At 38.2% G+C, this 21,781-nt stretch overlaps 1 protein-coding gene across 1 annotated transcript in view; it reads left to right on the top strand.

Annotated features, from left to right (window-relative positions):
- Window positions 1-21,234, top strand: part of TRAPPC12 (trafficking protein particle complex subunit 12) — a 54,913-nt gene extending 33,679 nt beyond the window's left edge. Inside the window, exons 7-12 of the mRNA XM_035542926.2 lie at window positions 5,040-5,112; window positions 8,806-8,879; window positions 16,466-16,564; window positions 18,553-18,653; window positions 19,456-19,543; window positions 20,892-21,234. Coding sequence (XP_035398819.1) covers window positions 5,040-5,112; window positions 8,806-8,879; window positions 16,466-16,564; window positions 18,553-18,653; window positions 19,456-19,543; window positions 20,892-21,134 — 678 coding nt within the window. The 3' untranslated portion in view covers window positions 21,135-21,234. The remainder of the gene's footprint in view (window positions 1-5,039; window positions 5,113-8,805; window positions 8,880-16,465; window positions 16,565-18,552; window positions 18,654-19,455; window positions 19,544-20,891) is intronic.
- The last annotated feature ends 547 nt before the right edge of the window (window positions 21,235-21,781 follow it).

Raw genomic sequence — 21,781 nt, 5'->3', positions numbered from 1 at the left:
TTATAACCTTGTGGTGGCTCTGCCTGCTTGCTTTTCCTTGAAGTGCGTATCTTTAAAGCATATCCAGTGTACTAAGGAAGCTTCTAAACTATCTTCAAGGTTTTGTTTGAACATGACCTAGGCTGATTGTTTGTTTAAATAAGGGAACTGAGAGAAGATGAAATAGGAATAAAAGACATTTGCAAATTAAAAATACATATTTCCCTGCCCACTAAGTTCTTGAAGAACAGACCAGTTTACTCATATTCTCACTCCCTCAACGTCTAGAGGCCTAGATCACTATATGTCCTGTATGATCCCTTGTGCCCTGGGGGAAAGCCTCTCTGAGGCTTCTGCTGGCTCTTCACAAGGAGTTCCCTGTTCTGGGAGAAGATTTTCCCAGATTAGGGTGTTCAATTGTAGTCCTAATGGAAGCAATCTCCCATTGCTTCTGACAGGTTCCACCAGAGGCAGAGTGCAGTCGCCAGGGCTCCTTCTTAAAATAAAGTACACAGAAGACTACAAACATTCCATCCTTTGTATGGTAATATTTTACAATTAGTTTTTCTAGGCACTACATTGCATATTACTCCAGTTGTTTGCATCCAATTAAATATCTTGTATTTTGGAGCAATTCAAAGACAGCTATAGAAACGAGAGTATGAAAAAGGACATCTCATAAATATATTTTTAAGACATTTGTAAATTGATGATAATTTAACCATACGAAGTCATGTAAGGTTAACTAAAAAAAAGCATTATTTAGATATATGTTTTAATTTTTGTGTGGAATGCTATCAGTCTAATAATCTAGATCTCACCTGGAATGTTTAAGAATAAAGCACATGAAAGCTTATGAAAACCTATGGTGTAGCCAAGAAAATAACATAAAGAATTTACACATTATTCTTAATATTTATATATGACACTTGGGAACCATTTGGGTTGTAACAGAATTAATTGGGGAGCTTTCAACCAAAAACCTCTAGTGTTTTACTTACCTACTTGAAAAAGTGGAAAAATAATCTTCGGTCATCCTTATTTACAGAAGGGCATACGAATAGTCATTATGTAAATGAGATGATCTTGGAGTCATAAAAACTAGGAGAGAGAAAAGACCTATTAGCTCACCTCGTCTGTCTCTCTGCAATGCAAGGTTGTTTTCTAGTTTTTAATGAGCCAGCCTGTGGAGCTGAGGGCACTTCCCCTGGGAGGCTATTCCAGGCTAATGCTAATGCATTCTTATCGTAAGAAAATTTGTCTTCCTATTTTGCTTCTCTTCCTTAATGTAATTGTGTTATTCCTATCTGATACCTCTTTTTAACCTGCTAAATTCCCTCTTGTTTTTTGTTGTACACTCTCTGCAGATGCCTGTCAATTTTGGATTAGCCACTCGACTTTAAGATATAACCATATTTAATTTGACATTATGTTGGTAACTCAGTCTCTTCAGCCCTCTTCTACTTATATATTTCTCATACCTCAATCAGGATTGGAGATTGAGATGAAAAACATAATTTTTGTTTTCCCCGTATAGGCAATAATGTTTTTAATTTTTCTAGCATCCCTGTAAATTTGTAATCAAGATCTGATCTGATATTTTACATCTCTTGTCCATAGGTGCAGCATTTAGAAATGAAATAATCTGTGATGCCAAAGGCCTGTTATGGTCTTTTGGGGGAATGAAGTGAAATTGTTACTGTCTCTGTGTTACTGCTGGTCTTCCCAACCTGAATTGCCACAAGTTGTTGCCCTTATAAGTCTGCCTTGAAATAAAAGGACTCCAAACAGCCAGGCAGTAAGAGTAACAGTAGTAATTTAAGTCATAAAAAGGTTTGTTCTTTTCCAGTATTCATTCGAAAACATAGGCATGATCGTAGTGCTAATTCTGCTGAGGACATGCTATAAGAAATGCTTACCTGGAGACCAAAATGTGAAAAGAGCAATAGTCAGGGTTAAGCTATTCTCTCCCTTTCCTTGTGCCTGAGCTTCCTAGATGAATGAGGGAGAGCTCCTGGAAATACACGCATCCCATAGGGTGATGTATTTTGCTTTTTACCCCTAATCCTTCAACTGACAGAGCTGTACTGTGCTCTCTACCAGGTGGGTGGAGCAGTGGCAAGTGGGTTAACCGTCCTGCTTCCTGAAAAAGCTTCTGCAAGTTGCTCTTTACGAAACTTTTCAAAAATCTTATGTGCCACTTGGCCATCTGCTACTTCCTCTGTAGTTCCACCACTCTTCTTTAAGAGAAGTTGTGTTCCTCCTTGATCCTTCCATATACACACTTCTCATATCTCCCAGTCTTTTGTTTTAATTTAGATTGATGAACTTTTCAGTCTCTTAGCTACTGATTGCTTTTGCTCTTTATTTTCATTCAGCTTCCAGTTCTGGATCAGTTACTAAGAATGCATAAGCATTCTGTGTCTCATAGGTTATTTCAGTCTGGGAGGTGTTTGTCGTGATGCTTTGTTTGATGAGTTTGTAGAAAATATGATGATCCTGCACCAGACTCAGTCCCCCAAAAGCCACAATTCCAGGAGCACCCACAGAAAAAAGGTTGTTTAAAGTAAGAAGCTAATGCTGATGAAAAGTTGCGGAAGAAGAAACAAATTATTAAAAAGAGATATGGAAGGACAGGAAACTAGAATACAAAAGGTAGCATGCATAGGTTAGTAGATGTGGTACACGGGCGGTGGATGAGGAATGAAACAGGAGGCTTGGTGGAACAGTGCCAGCCAGTGAAACTAGTAAGTGTGTCTTTATAAATATTCAAGACAAGGAAAAACATATTTCATACATACAGCTTGTTTAATGTAGATGGTAGTGTTCAATGTTATTTGTCTTTATATTTGAAACAAGGATGTTTAGAGCTATCGCATATGATATTGCTAGAATAAAGTTTACCATCTGTGGAAAAGCACGATGAGGGGATCTGTTAAAATCAAACATTTCATGTCAACTACCATAGCTTACACTGAAGAACTACTAGAATCAGTAATTTTATTATTAAACAATTCATGGATAACTAGGGAAGTGCCTAAATATTGAAAGACTGCAGATGATGTTCCTATACTTAAGAAGGGCAAAAGGAGATAAACCTAGGGAATAAACCAATTAGCCTCAAATCAGCACCGAGTTCTGTTTTAATTACGTTGAGCTTGAGGTGACAGCTAGATATCCCCAAGTAATATCACAGAATGGTTAATGTAATATTCTAATTGTGTGCTAATATCTACTTCTTTCCTTTTTTTTTTTTGTGATGTTAGTTGGGGCATTTTCAGAGAATGGCTTTGTCAAACAAACCTATTGTCTTTTCAAACAAAACAATATGTTTCACTGATGAAGGCACCTCGTTATGTTAAGACCATTTCAAGAGTAAGAACTCTGAGCCTTACTAAGAATGAGAACTGATCACTAGATTTTTTCCAGAGGAAGAGAGAGATCGTGTTGTTTTTTTTTTTAGACTGGATAGAAAACAGACAATAAGGTATTTTTTTTGGCTTGTGGGAGAGAAGAATGTTTTTTACCCTGACAAGGTGCCTTGTTATATTCTAGGCACTTAATACTTAAATCTGGTGCTTCGGTTTCTAAGTGTTTTCTAAGGGCTACACTGCTTGTGAAATTGGGACAGGGATTCAATCTCACAGACATGCTGCTGTGATCTCATAAATTGCTACCTATCAACTAAGTTGTGGTATCTGTACAATTGTTTGCTCATAGCCTCTCAAAATTTGAGGTAAGGCAACTTGCTTTAGCTCTCTATGAACTAAATCAAACCACCTTGTACTTGTCATGGGCTAACAGTTCTTACCAGGAAAATGACCCTGGCTCATCTGGCATGTGGTAACTGCAGTCATTTCATCGAATGCCTCTCATAGCTCTTAAGTTACTTGTAGCTAAATTTATGACACCTAACTTTAGGCTTTCACTCCAGTCTATGAAGAGAGGTTGGTATCTCTCAGGGCAATTCCTTTCACCTTAAGATGGTGTGAACTCGCTTCATGGAGGTCCTGATTGCCCTTCGTTGACTGTGGGAGGCACCAACATGCTGTCTGAGGCCAGATTAATTTTGCTTTTGAGGATTTCCTGTGTTGTTTTTAAGTGTTTGTTTACAAAGCACCGAGCACAACTGGAATGCTTTCCTGGTGTGGAAAAAAAACAATTTCTTATACTGACAGAGAGTAAGAGTGTTTTGTGCAGTATGTTCAAAAGTGCACTCAGGCCCCAGACAAGGATATGCCTTATATTTCACTAATTGGCTGACCACAACGGCTGTTCAAGAGCAACAGCTGTAATGGGTTTTTTGAAGGAGATCTCAAACAGTATTCTACAACCAAAGTAATAAATTTGTAATAGAGCAAATGGGGTTATTTGTGGGAATGGCAGAACGGATTTGGAGAAACTGTAATGGGATTAGAAAATGGAAAGTTGACTTGCATTTCAAATGGAACTTCACATGCGTATTTCAAAAGTGCTGAGACACAAGCTTCATTAAGTATACGTTTTCATTCTCCCAATCATATTACAAATGTTTTATTCACTCAACAGTTTGGATGATTTAAAATCTATAATAAATAAAGAGAAGCAATAAAACCCGAAGTTTGAGAAGGGAGTCGGAATAAGACCTAAGGGGAATACTTGATTAAGGACAAAAGAAGCAAGGTGTTTTCGAAACCAGAGCCCATACTTAGGGTGGAGGAGTCAAGAGAGGGTGGCTCTCTTAGAAAAATCAATTTGACATTCTTTGTGGTCATTAACATTCATTCTCTGGTGAAGCATATTTCATGTTTTGTTTAACAAAATGTGTATGTCCCCGGAGTGTGCTGACATTTAATGTTCTGTAAGTATCATAAACCTGAATTCTAACATCCTTCTACCGTGTAATGTCTTCCTTTGTGCAATTGATCTAGCTATGGTAATAATCAGTAATTTTGAACTGTATCTAGGTGAAACATTCCTGCCTGAGTTGGTTTTCATATTGACTGTCAATTTTAGATAATTTACATTTAATACATAACATTGTTTAAACTCATGTAAGTTACTTTAAAAATTTACTACAGATACTAGAAAATCTGGAACAAGGCTTAGCTGAAGATGGAAGTATGACTAATATTACACAGGAGAACAGACAAGGTAGGTATTCTTTAAACATTTTTTCACAGGCAGTATGGTTTTATCACTTGCCCAAGTATGCCAGAAGTTTTCACAAGACTGCCCCAGAGTTGTTAAAACAGTGTTTTTGTAATCTCATAGTCTACTCAGCCTCTGAAATGATACACCTTGTACTTTTATTTGCTGGAATTAATTTCACAGTTTTGCCCTTGATCAAACTGTTGCACTAAATCAGGTTTTTTTCCTACTTAGAAGAAACAAAGAACATGACTGCCATCCTTTAGTGATGCATCTAGAAATGTATTGCTGTCACAGCTTAGATGAATGTTTCATGTTCAGCATTGGCTCATTGGTTCCTCTCAGTCTTCCTATCTAAAATTTAGTGATTTTTTTTAAGATTGAACTGCTATCAGACAAGGGCTGAATTGGCCTAGGATGTTGCTATATAGGTGTCTAATTCTCACTGCAACTCTGTGATACGTAGAAACCTGAAATACCTAAGTCACTTTTTAAAATGAGTTTCAGAATATACTCATCTAAATCATTTTGTATGAAATTATGTTTTTGTTTTTTTCCTGTTCCTTCTATCTGAGTGTTTAGCTTCAATAGTGTGGGATAAATTACTGTATAAAGGTCATCTAGGTAAATTAGTTGTTCAAGTATTTTTTTAACGGAATTTATACTAAACAGATCATTTGAGTGCGCTTAAAAATTGAACATGCGATGACATTTTAACCATTGTTATGGATTAGATGAACCACTTACGGTACCCAGCAATATGGAAGTTAAAAACACAGTACCAAGAAAACAAGAAACTTTCAGCTTCAGCCAACAGCCTAAGGAAATCTTACCAACTCCTTTCCATGCTAGCATTTACTTCTGGAGGGTGTGGGAAGTAAAGGTCTGTCTCTGAGATGGGAAGAGGCTGGGTACAGCTCTTAGCAGAGTGAAATGTTATTATAAACAGGTCACTAAAATGATGTCTACTTGGAGTGGCGCAGATCTGGTCTGAACTCTTCTGCCTGGTCTTCAAGTTGGTTGGACTTAAAGCAGCTTTAATGTGTCAATGTTCTTCACTTAATACACCATCTAGATATGCCCTAAAAAAATGAATGCAAGTGTGAGCAGTGTATATCATAAAGGTATTTGCAGGTATATTCAAATGAATACACATATTCTTCTTCTCAAAATGGTTTAGGAAAAAGCAGAAAGATAATCTGATATTCCAAATTTATGTACAGCATTCCAGAAGTTTCTGGTTTTCTCTCTTTATATCTGTTGTTCATCTTGCCTCTGTTCCCTTACCTCCTTTTCCTTGTTGTCCCCTTTCTACCCTCATTTTTGTCCTTTTCTCCCCATATTTTTTTCTTCTTTTTTTTTTCTTTCCCCTTAAAAGCAAGAGTCTGATCCCCTTTTAGCTTTTTCCTAGCTTTGTCATCATCCTGTGGCCAGCAGTCTGTTTCGCTCATGTGAGTTTCGGGCTCCTCACTTTTCCTCACTGCTGCTGCATCAGAGCTGAAATGAGCTCAGAAGGATGGGTGGTTAGAAAAGCAGCAGCTAGGAGTTGCCAGGGGACAAGGCTGCTGAAGCAGTCCCCTTTGCGAGGAGTGTTGACTGCTGTTGTTTTTGGAGGTCAGCTGGGTCTGCTCTGTGTCTGCTTCTGACAATGTTGTTTTTTTGATGTTTTGTTTTGTTTTCATGTGAGATCTCACTGAAGCAAACCTTATTAACTTTATTTGAAGACAGACATAATTCATTGTGGGGATTATGCCTAGTAAGTAATTTCCTTATTGCTGGTATAAGAAGGTGCCAACAAGTCAACTCATCATGTGCATTTCCATTAGTCTGAAACAGCGCCTCACCTGCCAGTTTTTCAACAGAAGAGTTCTAGCACCACTTGCCTGGCAATGCATTCTGTAAGATGCCAATTCTGCAACCTAGTGCACAGAGTTTGTATTAAAATGGCTGGCAGTATGGAGTACGGTCCTTGATAAATAACAAAACTGAATGTTTAGAATGCGAGCAAGTGGTTTTCAGGTATTTATCAGGCATCACATAATGATCTGGTGTTGGGTTTTCAATTTTGTTTACGGCTTTACAGGTTTTCTTTAACCTCTTTCTGCCAGCTCTAAGAAGCCTCATCCACAGGGCTACACAATTTCCAGATCAAAGCTAGTTCCTGTTTAGTTATAGCACTGACTGAAGGCATCTGGTGTGTCTGCTTTGCAATCCTTTTTGAGTACTATGGCTGGTGCTGTTGGATTGTTAGCACGAAACCTACATGTCTCCACTGCAGAAATCAACATCTTGTTTGTTGTTACCTAAGTCCTTGGTAAGATCCTGAAAAACTGAACGTGGTTACCAAACTAGGAGGACATGCAAACAGGGAGATAAGCACAAGTGAAATAATAAAGGAGAGTTAAGAGGAGATTTATTTAATTATGTCCAGGTTTTACAGACACCCCCAAGGAAAGAAAAAATGTAGCGTGCAATAATTGCTCAGTGTTTACAGCAGCCTCTCCATTAACAGCACTAGCAATGTGTGGTCAAGGGAGAATTCCTAAAACAAAAGCTAGCATTAATGAACAGTTTTAAGGTACAGTGAATGAAGTACTGGGTTCAGTCTTGGGCCCCGTACTATTCCTCCTCTTTTGACAAAGGTAATTTGGGAATTCTGACATTGATTTTTTGTTGTTGTTGTGGGTGGGGGGTGGTGAAGGTGTTTTTAGGAAGTGAAGGGGAGTAGACATTTCACCAGACTCTGTTCTTATTTGTAATGGCATTTATGTGTGTTAAAAAAAATTATCTGTGCGACCTGCCATGCTTTTCATCATAGCATACATTATGGATACAAATGAGTGGTCTCAGTTATCACAGTCTCATTGAAATAGCCTCTTCGCCCTTTCCTCTCCCCTCCCTCTCAAATCATTACAGTGACCTTGACAGCTGATTGACTGAGACCTATTTATTTTCCAAATGTACTGAATTAATACTCCTAACATTTATTTTGGAGGATTAGAGGAATATTTCTAGCATTGATCTAGGGAAATGGGTCGAGAAAAATAAGGATCTGTGTGAACTATTCTCTTAAAACATCAGGAGTCTGTCTGCAAACCCAGAGAGAAAAAAAAAAATCTGCTGCTGCAGCTTTTAATGCCTGCAAGCTCCAGGAGCATGGGGAAAGCAGACAGGCTTGGCAGATTTTTTCCAGCACGGCTCTAAGCCAGAGGCAGGCACAAATAGTCCCAGACTCAGACAGTTCTGACCCTGCACGTTTTGGCTCTGAAATGGCATTAGCTATGTTTGATTTTTGAGTTTATCTCATTTAATCCTCTAGATGATATGTTTTTAAAATTGATACTCATTATCACTCTAATCTTTTTTATGCATCTTTTGTTCTTACATTGGAAAATATGTGGCTGCTTCTTCTAGTGTTTAATATTTGGCCTGAGCTCAAAGCTGAGCGGCTGTCTGTTGCTTTGCATTGTTACAGCATGTATGGTCCCCAGAACTGCTTGAGTAATTCCCTTGGAGAGATGCAGGATTTTCTGTCTGATGGTGCAGCATAGCAGAGAATTAAAAATTCTCGGCTAAAACCCAGTGGTGTTAACGAGGTGGATCTTTCAAAATCGTAATTCATAGGACCAATAATTGATGGCAAGAAAGAACCTCTAATTTATTTGTGCAAATTCACAAGCTGCTCTTATTTTGCAGCCTCTGTTCAGCTGTGGAGGTCACGTCTGGGCCGGGTGATGTACTCCATGGCAAACTGTCTGCTAATGATGAAGGTACGTGGGTGGCAGCAACTGCAGAGGTACCGTATATTCCCGAATAGAATGTCAGAGAAAGTGCAGGAGAATTACTGGTGCATAGATAAGACTACCTGACTGTACTTGGAGGTTTTGCATAGTGAAGAATTAATTAGACTTAATAATGCCTTATTTAATAGATAACCATTTGAAGTAATGTTCTTTGGGAACATATCTGCACTTATTTCTCCCCAAATCATCCCGGAGAACGTGCAGTAACAATAGCAAATTTACATTTTTAAATTGAATTTTTCTAACACTTAACTAAATGCTGTAATTAAAGGCAATTATGTGCTCTGTCTTTTTCAAACTGTGCACTAAGAGTGTTGCTCTGTGTATGCACATTATGAATACTATAGACTCTGTATATGATGAAGATCCAGAACATCTAAATGCATCCTTCCTATCTCAATTGTAAGATAGCTTCTTTCAATTTAAATCCGCACTAATGGGTGGGGAAAAGAGAAAGGAATAAAAGGAAAACTAGCTACCACTGTTTTGTTGTTTCTCTCTTGTTTCCCCCTTATTCCTTAAGCACCTTTTGCTACATTTAGTGTAATGTGGGCTTCTCCTTGTGATCAGGAAATTTAAAAAATAAGACAATTTCTGTCATTCACCTCATGGTCAGGGAAATAGGGATATTGCCATTCTAGGCATGCAACAAACTGCTGTTATGCTGAGTTTAACTGTGCTTCACAAATCAATTAACAGCAACAGGCTCAGAGCAATTCTGTCAGCACTATAACCTTCACAGGCCAAGCTCCTTGCTCCCTGCTAGTTGGTTGTCCAAGGTCATGTCAAACCTGACGTTTACTAAGCTGGTTTCCAGGCTGGGCCTCCTTGATGCTCCGTTCATAATATTGTAGCAACTCAGAAAGCATGCGTTTTTCAGATCAGATACAGTTATCCAAACAGAATATCCTTTTTATGTGAATTGGGGAAAACAGAAATTTCTGTTCATAATTATATTGTGATCAGAACAATTCTGTCCTGAATAGAAATAATTGTCCATTAAACCATGAAGTATTTCTAAGAATTAATAAGCACTTGTTTTGAAGTAGGTACTTGACATAGGTTCAGTTCTTAAGGAACTTGCTTTTTCAAAAAACAAGTGGAGAAAAGCACAACATATTTGTGAATACTAGTTATCGACTTTTTGGAAATGATACCTCAGAAATACTGCAGCTCAGATACTTCTTAAGATCAGTTTTATTTAGGGCCTCACGGCTGTTAATTTAAAAATTTACACTTCCACAGTAACTTCCAGACTACCCACAACTGCATGTTAATGCACAACTGCTCCCATCTGAAACGTGAATTTAGTACATTGGCTGTGGAGCAGTTGGAAATCTCACAATTTTCAGAAATATCCCTATATGGAGTAGTAGAGAGCTGGGGTAGTTCAGCCTGGAGAAGAGAAGGTTCCGGAAAGACCTTACAGCAGCCTTCCAGCACCTAAAGGGGGCCTACAGGAAAGCTGGGGAGGGACTCTTTGTCAGGGGGTGTAGTGATAGGACAAGGGGTAATGGCTTTAAACTAAAAGAGGGTAGGTTTAGATTAGATATAAGGAAGAAATGTTTTACTCTGAGGGTAGTGAGGCATTGGCACAGGTTGCCCAGGGAAGCTGTGGATGCCCCATTCCTGGAGGTGTTAAAGGCCAGGCTGGATGGGGCTTTGGGCAACCTGATCTAGTGGAAGGTGTCCCTGCCCATGGCAGGGGGGTTGGAACTGGGTAGTCTTTAAGATCCCTTCCAACCCAAACCATTCCATGATTCTGTGATTCTATGATTTTCAGAAACAGCCTTATTACAGTTAAAATCAGAGTAGTGCATCAAGTTAATTTATTCTGCTTGTGACAAATCTTTGCTGAAAGAATTATATTGGTTATTTATAAACGTACTAATTTTAAGACCACTGTAACATACAGCAATACTGTCATCACCTTCTGGAGTATTCCAATTTCTTTAAATAATTTTTAACATACTTATGTTAATTCTCTTATGAACAATTATATTAATTGAACAGCATTCCACATCTACAGTTGTTTTTGCTGTTGTGTAAAACATTCTAAAAACTAAATGTTTTATTCAAGTGTTTCAAGTATATATAATAATTTGAAAAAAAAAATCATTCTCCAAGTCAGTGCCATGCATTGCCATCTAGTGTACATTTAAAATACTGCAATGTGGTCATATTTGGTCCCCAAGTACTATTAGGTAAATTGAATAGCTTGTGCTATTAGTAGATTAATAATATCTTTTTTTTTTTAAGTTAAAACAATTCAACAATGGTATAAAGCAAAAGCAGATTATATTATTTTTTTTAACCTTTTTCTTTGCCCAACGAACTTCAGTAATATTTACTAGGGAACAGCCTTGTCAGAATTTACTCTAAAAAATTAAAAAAAAAATACTTCGAACAGATGTTGGACCTATGTCTCTTTAAATCTATTTCAGCTATGCTCAAATCCAGTTAGGTTTATTTCTTGTCATCTCTCTTCTGTGTTACTTATCTGACCCAAGGAATTCTGTCCATGATTTTTCTTTTTAAATACATTATATGGCCTCTTTAGTTTCACAGCTGAATATCTCATTAAATTACTAAGGTGGAGGAGTATATTGTTTTGAAGGTAGCGAATGGGGTGTAAATAAGTGCTTTAACCAGACTTGCACAAGAAACCAATTAGTCAAAAGTCTCCTTTACCCTGATACCATTTTTTCTACTGAATTCTGCCTGCTACAGTTCAGTAGCAGTTTAAGGCAGTCTTACTGCTTGTAAGACTATACGTATATTTTCTGTTCATCACCTTTTCCTCGGACACCCTTTCTTAAGAAAGAAATAGAGTATTCTTCCTCCCCTCCGTACTCCACTATTGGACTTAACTAAGTGACAGAAACAAAGACATGGTGGATCTCAGTCACAGCAACTGAGTCAGCTTTTACATTTTCATGTGAACAAGGGGCAACCTAAGGGAGGAGGTGGAAATACAGCAGGAAGGGAAGGGGAGACCACTTAACATGCATCGCTACAGACTTTCATTTATAAGAACCGTGGGCTTAAGTCGCTGTGAAACTGTACCCTGAATATAGCAGCATGAGAGAACATTCATTTAAAATGCAACTGATGATGTGCATTGCTTCATTTCAACAATATAATTGCAAAATGTCTGTCATTTTACTAAATCACCATGGAAGTGTCTTAAGAACTTTTTAAAGTTCTTTTCATCTGAGCTAAAATTGCTTTTGACATTATCTTACAAGACTTTTACCTCTCTGAGGAATAAATACTTAAGTACTTTCCATATATATTATAAATGCACTCTAATTAAGGGCATATTTTGCATTTTGTAAGATTTTTTTGTCAGTGTTGTTTTAGCTTTTGTAGAGCTTGCCCTTAGTAAAAACAGAAGCATTAGAATTGTTTTTAATTTGGGTCTAAATACAATTAAAACTACACTTGAAGAAGGAGCTAGCACCTTGTACTAATGGTGCAAGGGACTGATGCGTAAGGACTTTGGTTGCATAAGGAGAAAGACTGCATGAATCATGTCTTTTGCCTAACTGTGCTGCAGTACGACACTCTGGATTCATAATGCTGTGAATCTCTGCTTTCATAACCCTTCCTCAAATGCACTAGGTAGAGAGGAAGGGCGAGTTATCCATCCTCTTCTCCAAAATTATGGCCTTCACGAACTATACTTTTTGTAATAACTAAAGCTGATTTTTAATCTGTGGTTTCTGAACCTAATATTAGCATTCTATGCATCATGATCATTTGTGTTTATTTCTAAATATCTCATAACTCATTTTTAAGTACTTAAGATGAGGGGGGGAAAACACAAAAGTGTATAATGCAGTGAGCATTAAGGGAAATACAGTTACACTGCAGTGCATCAGAGGAAAACAAACCCCACTTGCTGTTTTTGTGCAGGTAGATCCAGTGGCTTAATAGAACTTTTTTTTGGATGATTATATCTAATTTTAGCTCTGAATTTTTCGTAATTAAAGAAATACTGAATTATTAAACAATACCAACTCTCATTCATATCCTGAATTGTGTAACTTTAGTCCTGCTTTTGGGATTTCTTATGAAGGTGTGGAAAATCTGAAGGGTCACAATTTGTAGTTAAAGACTGTGATAACACATCAACCCTGACTTTAAGTCTTAAGATCACAAGCTGACTGGTTTTGTTTTGTTTTTACTGCCAGTACTTAATATTTCTTAATCCTCCCAACCACAACTTGTATTAAACAAGATTCCACTCTTCTGAGAGGGTTTCTCATTTATCATTCTCACAGACAATTGTTCTTTTACCATGTCCCAGTAGCAAAGCAGGGAATTAAAATCTGGTCTTCAGTAGATAAGACTAAATATCATGTACTTTACAATATGCTCCTTCAGAAGGAATTGTCAAATAAGGTGCTTTTGTAACATACCATGAGCGGCATATTTCTGTGTCACCTGGCAGTATACAGGATACCCTAGAAATCTACTATTGTCTCTATGATAAGTAAGTGGGGGAGAGTATATACATACAAAACTTACCGCCTACAGTAAGTTTTATATGCATGTACTGAAGCAATTACAAGATGAGATTGTATTTAGAAGTAAATCTGGATACTGTCATAACGCTTTACTGTTTCATGCTGGGCCCAGCCTCACCTGTGCTCGGGTGTGGTTTTAGACCTACGTGACAATCTCTTGTCATCTCCTGGAAGAAATGGGTCCTACACAGACACAGACAGACACAGACACAGATTTCTAGGTTGGAAGAGACCTCAAGATCATCGAGTCCAACCTCCGACCTAACACTAAGTACTCCACTAAACCATATCGCTAAGCTCTACATCTAAACGTCTTTTAAAGACCTCCAGGGATGGTGACTCCACCACCTCCCTGGGCAGCCCGTTCCAATGCTTAATAACTCTTTCGGTAAAGAAGTACTTCCTAACATCCAACCTAAAACTCCCCTGTCGCAACTTTCGCCCATTCCCCCTCGTCCTGTCACCAGGCACGTGGGAGAACAGACCAACCCCCACCTCACTACAGCCTCCTTTAAGGTAACTGTAGAGAGCGATAAGGTCGCCCCTGAGCCTCCTCTTCTCCAGGCTGAACAAGCCCAGCTCCCTCAGCCGCTCCTCGTAAGACTTGTTCTCCAGACCCCTCACCAGCTTGGTCGCCCTTCTCTGGACTCGCCTGAGCACGTCCATGTCCTTCCTGTAGCGAGGGGCCCAAAACTGAACACAGTACTCGAGGTGCGGCCTCACCAGAGCCGAGTACAGGGGGACAATCACTTCCCTAGACCTGCTGGCCACACTGTCCTATTCCTGTGACAGGCACTGCAGGGCATGTGGTAAATACACACAGGTGTTGTGTGATGTGCCATCATATAGAAACAAGGTGCAATATGTTTCCTGATCCACAAATACAGCTCATAGACTCTTAATGCCTCACCTCTCACATTTTAGGAGGTGTGAACCTTTGCATGCTCCTAGTTATAATACACATATAATGCACATAATACAATACTTGATAGGAAGTGCAAAAGGGGAAGAGGGTTTGTTTGCCTGGCTAGGCCAAGCCTGCCCCTGCAGCATGGACCTCCAAGATGTTATTTGTCTGCTTGTTCCTACAAGGTTGGCTCCTTACCTATGCTAGGGAGCCTGTGATGTTATAATTGGGCAAACAGTGCCCCCTCGTGCAGCTTGTGCTGGCCAAGACTTCTCTTCAGTCAGTTCATACTGAGCTGACAGAAGCACTTTTCTTTCAACTTAACTACAGGGTCTCCGGGGAATTGTTTGGGGGATGTGAGTGCAACAGCCCTGTCCCTCACAGTTCTGCTGCACGTCTTTGTCGCATGGACTAAGCTGGAGTGTATGTGAGAGTGAGCACCGGGAAAGGGACAGCTTTAGACTACAGAATAGAAGACATTGAGCACAAAAGCTAGAATGTGATATAATAAAATTATTTGTCCAGTAAGCAAGCATATTGTTATTTGCAAAGGGATGAAATTCAGTCCCAGACAATCTTTTGTTTTTTATAAATGACAATCTTGCAAGGATTAATACAAGCGTGGCTGGGGTTCCTCTGAGGAGCCAGTTCAGAGGAGCCCTGTTCCATGATTTTTATGCAATACCTAACACTGTCGGACTTCATGATCAAACAAGTCCTGTAAGTGAGAGCTGTTACAATGAAAATTGAGTTTGTCCTGTCATAAATTCGTGAGGAATTTTGGTAGTAAAAATTGCATCGTGTTTGAGTTGTGAATGCTAAATGAATCAGAATTTAAACAAGTACATTGTTGCCTATATGGCCTGTTGTCTTTGCTCTGAACTCTTGCCATTACCAGTAATGACCATGGACATGGCATGGCATACTAGAATTGGAATAAACTCTCTATGCTAAATGTTAGAAGTTCAAGTTTAATAGTTATATGTGCAATATACAAGTTGTTTGCAAAAGAAAGGTCCTGCAAAGTGCCCCTGGGGTTGTTTTAGCCAGTCTCTACTATCATAGGCTATGTAATTGCTCTTGTATATAGATAAGACGCCAAAGACTTCTCATGTTTTTTGCGTGTATGAAAAAATTAGTATGTTCCAAAGAGTGACCTGATGCATGGCCAAATAGAACTCAGTCATTTTAAGTACAATCTCAGAAAAAGAAATACATTACACCTGGGGCACACGGCCTCCTCAGACTAAGGAGGAGATGAGGAATAAGCACTATAACCAATTAAAAAAAAAAAAAGGTATGGTACAGAGTATCCCGAGGTGTCTGTGCTCTTTTGAAAGATTATTCTTTGATATATTTTGCTTCTGAACACCTACAAGTTCTGGTATGAAGGTGAAGGGCAAAACTGCCAGGAAGCACCAGGTCAGTACAGCACATAGCCTTCGGTCTTTGCAAATGCCTGTTTTTTATAAGCACATGCAGGTTTTCCCTGCCTCTGCTCTGAATTGATCAAAGAAGCTGTAGCTGAGACTGGTGCAACCTTGTACCCTGTGGATGTACCTACTACATGTGTTTCCCTTGGCCACTGGTTTTTCATCTGAAAACATGGAAGAAGTTTTAGCTTCTGTCACATTACTTCATGTTTTTCACAAGTTAAAAGCATGTGCACAAACAGTTCCCAAAGCTTCTCAACACTTTATTAAACTATGTAAATCATGCATATATATGAAACATGAGACACTTCTCAAGTACCTACACCTGAGTCACATGGAAGGCTTTTGACTCTCATCCTAAATCATAATCCTGGACAGTTAATTTTTTTTTTTGAATGAATGAAATGAAAGAATGAAGTGAAGAGATTCTTTCTCCTGGCATTTAGCTACAACTAGAATATGATCCAGTTGCAAAATAAATAAATAAAGGAAGGTCCTGTGTTTATACAGTTCCAGTATAACTGAGAGTTTAGACAGCGCGCAGTGGTAGGCAGAAGTTCTGTCCCATTCACAAGTTGCAATTATTTTGATTCTGTTTACATATATATGTTTTTTAAAGGCTACATAAAGGCTAAAGAATGCTGAGCTTAAGTATCTGGTTGTGTGCTTTTTACCCCGTAGGACTATGTGCTTGCTGTAGATGCTTATCACTCTGTCATCAAATATTACCCACAGCAAGAGCCTCAGCTGTTGAGTGGAATTGGAAGGATTTTCCTTCAGGTATGTATTTGGTTCTAAATATGCTAGGTAATGTTGCTATTGACAGCTATGTAGTGAATAATTGTTGTATTTAGAACTATAGCTAAAACTGTATCAAATCATAGAGGCAGTGGACAAAACTAAAAACCTTTCACCGTGTGATATTAGATAATGCTAGGAAATATGAAGCACTAATATTAAAATTACATGTGTGTACATTAGTGAATAAAAAAGGTACTATAGAAAATTATGCTAAAGATTTAATCAAAAGGCAACATTGCACACTTACTAAAAGTGAAGAGGCCCAGATCTGATATATGGCCAGCCTTTAGTTGTTGCCTTACTATAAAATGGGAAATGGGGATGAGAGAAATGGAGAATTCAGAGGCTACCACAGAGAAATGTTAAGAAGCACTCTAATTCTGCCAGCAATCACCTGACCTCTAAAACAGAAATTCACATGTGATAAAGAAACAGTGAGTGCATTTTAGTCTCTAGTATTTATTGTGTGTTTCTAATAGACTCTGTTTGCTGGCTGACCTGTCCAAAATTGCCGTTTAAATAACTACATTAAAGAATTTCAAAACTAGAAAGCTGTCTGACCTTACCCTCTACAATATTGCCACAAAAAAAAAATCAAAGGTAAAAGTGGTAAATAAATCCTAGGAGCACTTCAGAAAAATAACCTGTTTCCAGATGAACAGCAAACTCAAGCACACAGTGTTTTGCAGGCTCCTGTTAGAAAAAAGGAGTTGTACTATTCTCCCTGACCACTATGGATAGAACAAAATGTGGCATAAAAAGTGCAGCAGGGTAGAGTGTGTTTTCTAATAGTAAGGGTAATTAAGAATTCTGGAATGAGTTTTCTGGGGAGGTTGTGTAATATTCACCATTTGAGAGCTTTAAGGAGACTTCCACACGTTTGTCACAAATATCTTCAGTAATGTTGGTCCTGGTTTTGAACAAAAAGGTGATTTTATGAAGGTCCCCACCTGAAGGCTGCCTGGTTTTCATGGTTTTATGCTCCTGAACTAGTTTAGTTTTCTTCCTTTTGAAAGATTTATTTTACCCAGTAGTGAGTTTTCTTCTCCTTCCGTCTCTCCAGCCTAAAATTAGACACTGTACTGGGAAGCCTCACCAAAAGCATGAGCGCATCCTCCTATGAAACATAAATTGTTAGCTTGTTTACCAAAGGGACCTTCTTCAGAGAAAATATTTTTCTTATCTCAGATAGCAATGTATATGACATGCACTTAGGTGAAATACCTCTTTCCTTCTAGGAATCCCCTTTCTGTCCATCTTCCAATGAAACTTGTTTGTCCTTAAGCCAGCTTTCACATTGCTTTCCTTCAGCCTGCATGATCCACTAACCAGTAGTTTTCAATCTGCATATGGACTGTCTCCCCACAGCGACCCATTGTGTTGGGGCTGTTTTCTGACACGTTTTGGTCTGATGCGTTCAAGTTGTCCTGTGATCTCTGGCTTTGACCCAGAAACACCTTGTGTATTGACTAAGTACAGGTCCTACGCTAGTCCCAGGCTATTGCGTTCCCGTTTTCATGCTTATTGACAGCTTCTGCTTGTGAGTAATAAGCATCTGTCTTCATTTCCACATTTTCCTGTGGACTAACACCAAGTCCTACTGGAAGTAAGTCTGACCTTTTCTCATTTTCAGCTAATTTTACAAACTCTGGAGTGAGTTACAACAAAAGAGCCAAATGAGGAGGTGTGGCACCAGTACTCTACAGTACATGAGGGCTCCACAAACACAGCTGAAAATCACTGCCTTAGATAAAACTGTACATGGTGTTGGTGTTCTTTTTTGTAATCTTAGCGTGGCTCTTCAAATACCTTGTTTGATAACAGACGTTACCCAGTCGTCTTGGTACCAAACAATTAGATAATGGACTTCGACATGTTTTCATGTTCTTATCCTTTGTAAAAGATGTAATCAGTCTGGGTCTCTTTTCTTCTTATTGTGGTAACGTTCTCACAATTTTACTGTCTAGATTGGAGACATAAAAACAGCAGAAAAGTACTTTCAAGACGTTGAAAAAGTGACTCACAAATTGGATGGACTACAGAGCCAGATTATGGTTTTAATGAACAGGTAGATAATTTAATGGCTAAATGAAACTTTAAAATATAGTTTTTCAAAGTATACATAATGAGTATCAAACTACCCGTGAGACAATTGAGTTCTCTTTCTGTCTTTTATGTAACTATATCTGTTGTAAGGGAGACTGAATGGAATGTAGACCCACGAGATCTGTATTACTTGGTACAGTCATATTATCCAGCATTGAAATTGTGATCCTTCAGTTGATTTTATGAAGCTTTTTCTCATTCTACCAGGCATTGTATGTTTTCAGTCCGCTTTTTGAGTATACATTTGTATAAATAATGCTTAGGAGAGGAGAAGCTGTTTGGGGCCCTTATCCCACAGTCAGATCTGCTAGTAAAGCTGCTGCCTCTTTAGTTCAAAGAATGCTCGAAAACACAGCAGTAATTGAGCTGCATGATGGGGGGGCTCAGTTTATAATGTTTAGCACATTGCCTAATACATTTAGAAAATACAATTCAAAAGTGCTCTGAAAATGATGTAGCATGGCTAATTTCCTAAAGAGAAATAATTCTGGGAAGAGAGTATCTACATTTAAATTAATGAAAACACAGCGAAGACTCTTGCTTTGGTAGGCAGAATATGTAATAGCCAAATGATCCAAGTTGTCATTCCATTTGTCTGTAAATCAGTGTCTCCTTGCTGGTTCAAGATTATACCGTGAAGAACAAATGTCAGAAACTCTCACATCTATAATAGGGAAAATAAAAAATGATGTCCATTCTTTTTAAAATATATTATCACCTTGGGTTTTCCAGGAGAACTCATTCATGTGTCACTTACTTTTTAGAGCATTCCTCCACCTTGGTCAGAATAATTTTGCAGAAGCTCATCGATTTTTCACAGAAATTTTAAGGATCGACTCATCAAATGCTGTGGTAAATCTCCACATTGCTACATTTATAATGAACACCTAAATTATTCTTGTAATGCCTTCATACATGTATTTAATAAGTACCCAGAGTATGCTCAGAGCTTTATAGAAAAATTGGATGTGGCCTGTGTGCCGAAGAGTTTTTAGTATAGATGAGGTTAAGATACAAAGGTGGAAAGTGAAGAACTGGTGAATACTTAGACATGCATGAAGGCATTGCAAATCATTATGTTTATGGGATCTTTGCAAAAGTGTTTTTGTTTTGTTTTGTTTTTTTGCATTCAGTGTGTTTAGTGTAGGCATACATGTCAGAAAAAGAAATAGCAGCTGCTAACATATATAAAACTATAATTTCACACAGCACTGAAGGGATATAATCATTTTAAACATGACATTTTTAACATGGTGCACATCAGAGCCTTGGATTCCCATCACATAAGGAGATCAAAGAAGAGCTGTTTGTTTATTTACTTCTGTTATTTGTACCTGTGGCAGCTTTCAGTGCATGGTCATACAGGAGCATTCCTGAGAACTCAGACAGCTTACCCCCAAAAGCCTGATCTGAGACCACTTAAAAACGGCGGGGACTGAGTTTAAGAAGCGCATGAACTGCGTCATTTTGCAGGCTGTAAAATAGTACATACTATAAACTGTGAGAAATCAATAAGGTTTCCTGAAGAGAGAGAGAAAGACTTTTTGAAAGGATGTATTATTCCTTTATCTGCAGCTTTCAGATTCGGCAGCTAAACAAGTTATATGACTTTGTACTGGTGGAATCCTTTGTTAACTCATAAAACCTGTTGTTAGGAGAAGAAAATGCACTTGACTCGATGACTTAAGATGTATTAGACTGCCCTATTTGCTGAACTTCCTTGATGTAAATTGTAGATGCCTTTGTGATAGGTTAATTTCTTCCTGTTGCTTGTGTGGATTTTCTATACATAAGCCAGAGAGAAAAACACTGTAGAAGATACAGTGAAATCATTTAAAAAAAAAAAAAAAATGAAAATGACAGCATGCAGAGGCTTATGTAGTTTCTGAAATCTGATTCAGTTTCCCAATTAACTATCTAATGTTCTACACTATTTACATTACATTTTATACTTGTAGAGTTTAAGCTCTTAGAAGTCAGTGGGTCCTACTAGCACAGGATAAATCTTGAGAAAAGAAGAAAAGGTTAGGATTGTATGATTGAGAATCTATTTTAGTTACTTGTGCACACACAAAATAGTAGTTCTTAGCACATAATAAATCTGTTGTTACTCCTGATGCTAGGCTTCTTTTTTACTTTCTCACATCACTTATACGTATATATATGTACACTTACTTATTTACAATATATTTTTCTCTAGGCTAATAACAATGCTGCTGTTTGTCTTCTTTATCTGGGAAAACTCAAGGATTCCCTTCGCCAGTTGGAAGGAATGGTTCAGCAGGACCCTAAGCACTACCTGCATGAGAGTGTTCTCTTCAACTTGACAACTATGTATGAACTGGAGTCATCTCGCAGTATGCAGAAGAAGCAGGCCCTTCTAGAGGCTGTAGCTGTCAAAGAGGGTGATAGCTTTAATACTCAGTGTCTCAAGTTAGGATAGATCATTTCCAACTAATTTTCTCCTGCAAAGCCGATTTTAAAAGTTGTATATACTCTTGCTAATGTGTAAATGTAAAATAAAATCTATCCAGTTATAAATAGTCAGTGGCATTACTACAGAGTCTGTGTTGTCTCATACAGCCCTATCACTGCGAAGATTTTGTGCTGACCTAAAGCCAGCTTCATCCCTGCAAGTCTGTTCCTGTCTAGTTATTTCTCGTTACAGTACATGTATGCGTATGTATATACAAACACTCAGTTACTCAGATGCTTCTTTTTATAAGAAAAAATGCATTTGACCTTATTTGTCTTGATGACTGTTTTTCAGTAATTAGTGAGTTAATGATCTGAGCTAATTTCATCAGCTAAATTTACTGACAGAATATCAGTATGTTATAGAAATTCTGAATGCACATTTATTCAGTTGCTTTTATAGTGTGCATCTTACTTCCCCCAGTCAGAATACTGACTACTAGACCTTTTTATGTCCGCTGCTCTCAAATGAGGTTGCTAGATAACCGCCATACAAAGTCACAGAATGGTTGTTCTTGGAAGGGACCTCTAGAGATCATCTGTGTAGCATCCCTGCTCAAGCAGGGCCACACAGAGCAAACTACCCAGGACCATGTCCAGGTGGCTTTTGAAGAC

Source organism: Cygnus atratus, chromosome 3 (assembly GCF_013377495.2).
Source record: "Cygnus atratus isolate AKBS03 ecotype Queensland, Australia chromosome 3, CAtr_DNAZoo_HiC_assembly, whole genome shotgun sequence".
In the NCBI taxonomy this organism is placed as follows: Eukaryota; Metazoa; Chordata; class Aves; order Anseriformes; family Anatidae; genus Cygnus; species Cygnus atratus.
This window is presented reverse-complemented; position numbering and strand designations above follow the sequence as displayed.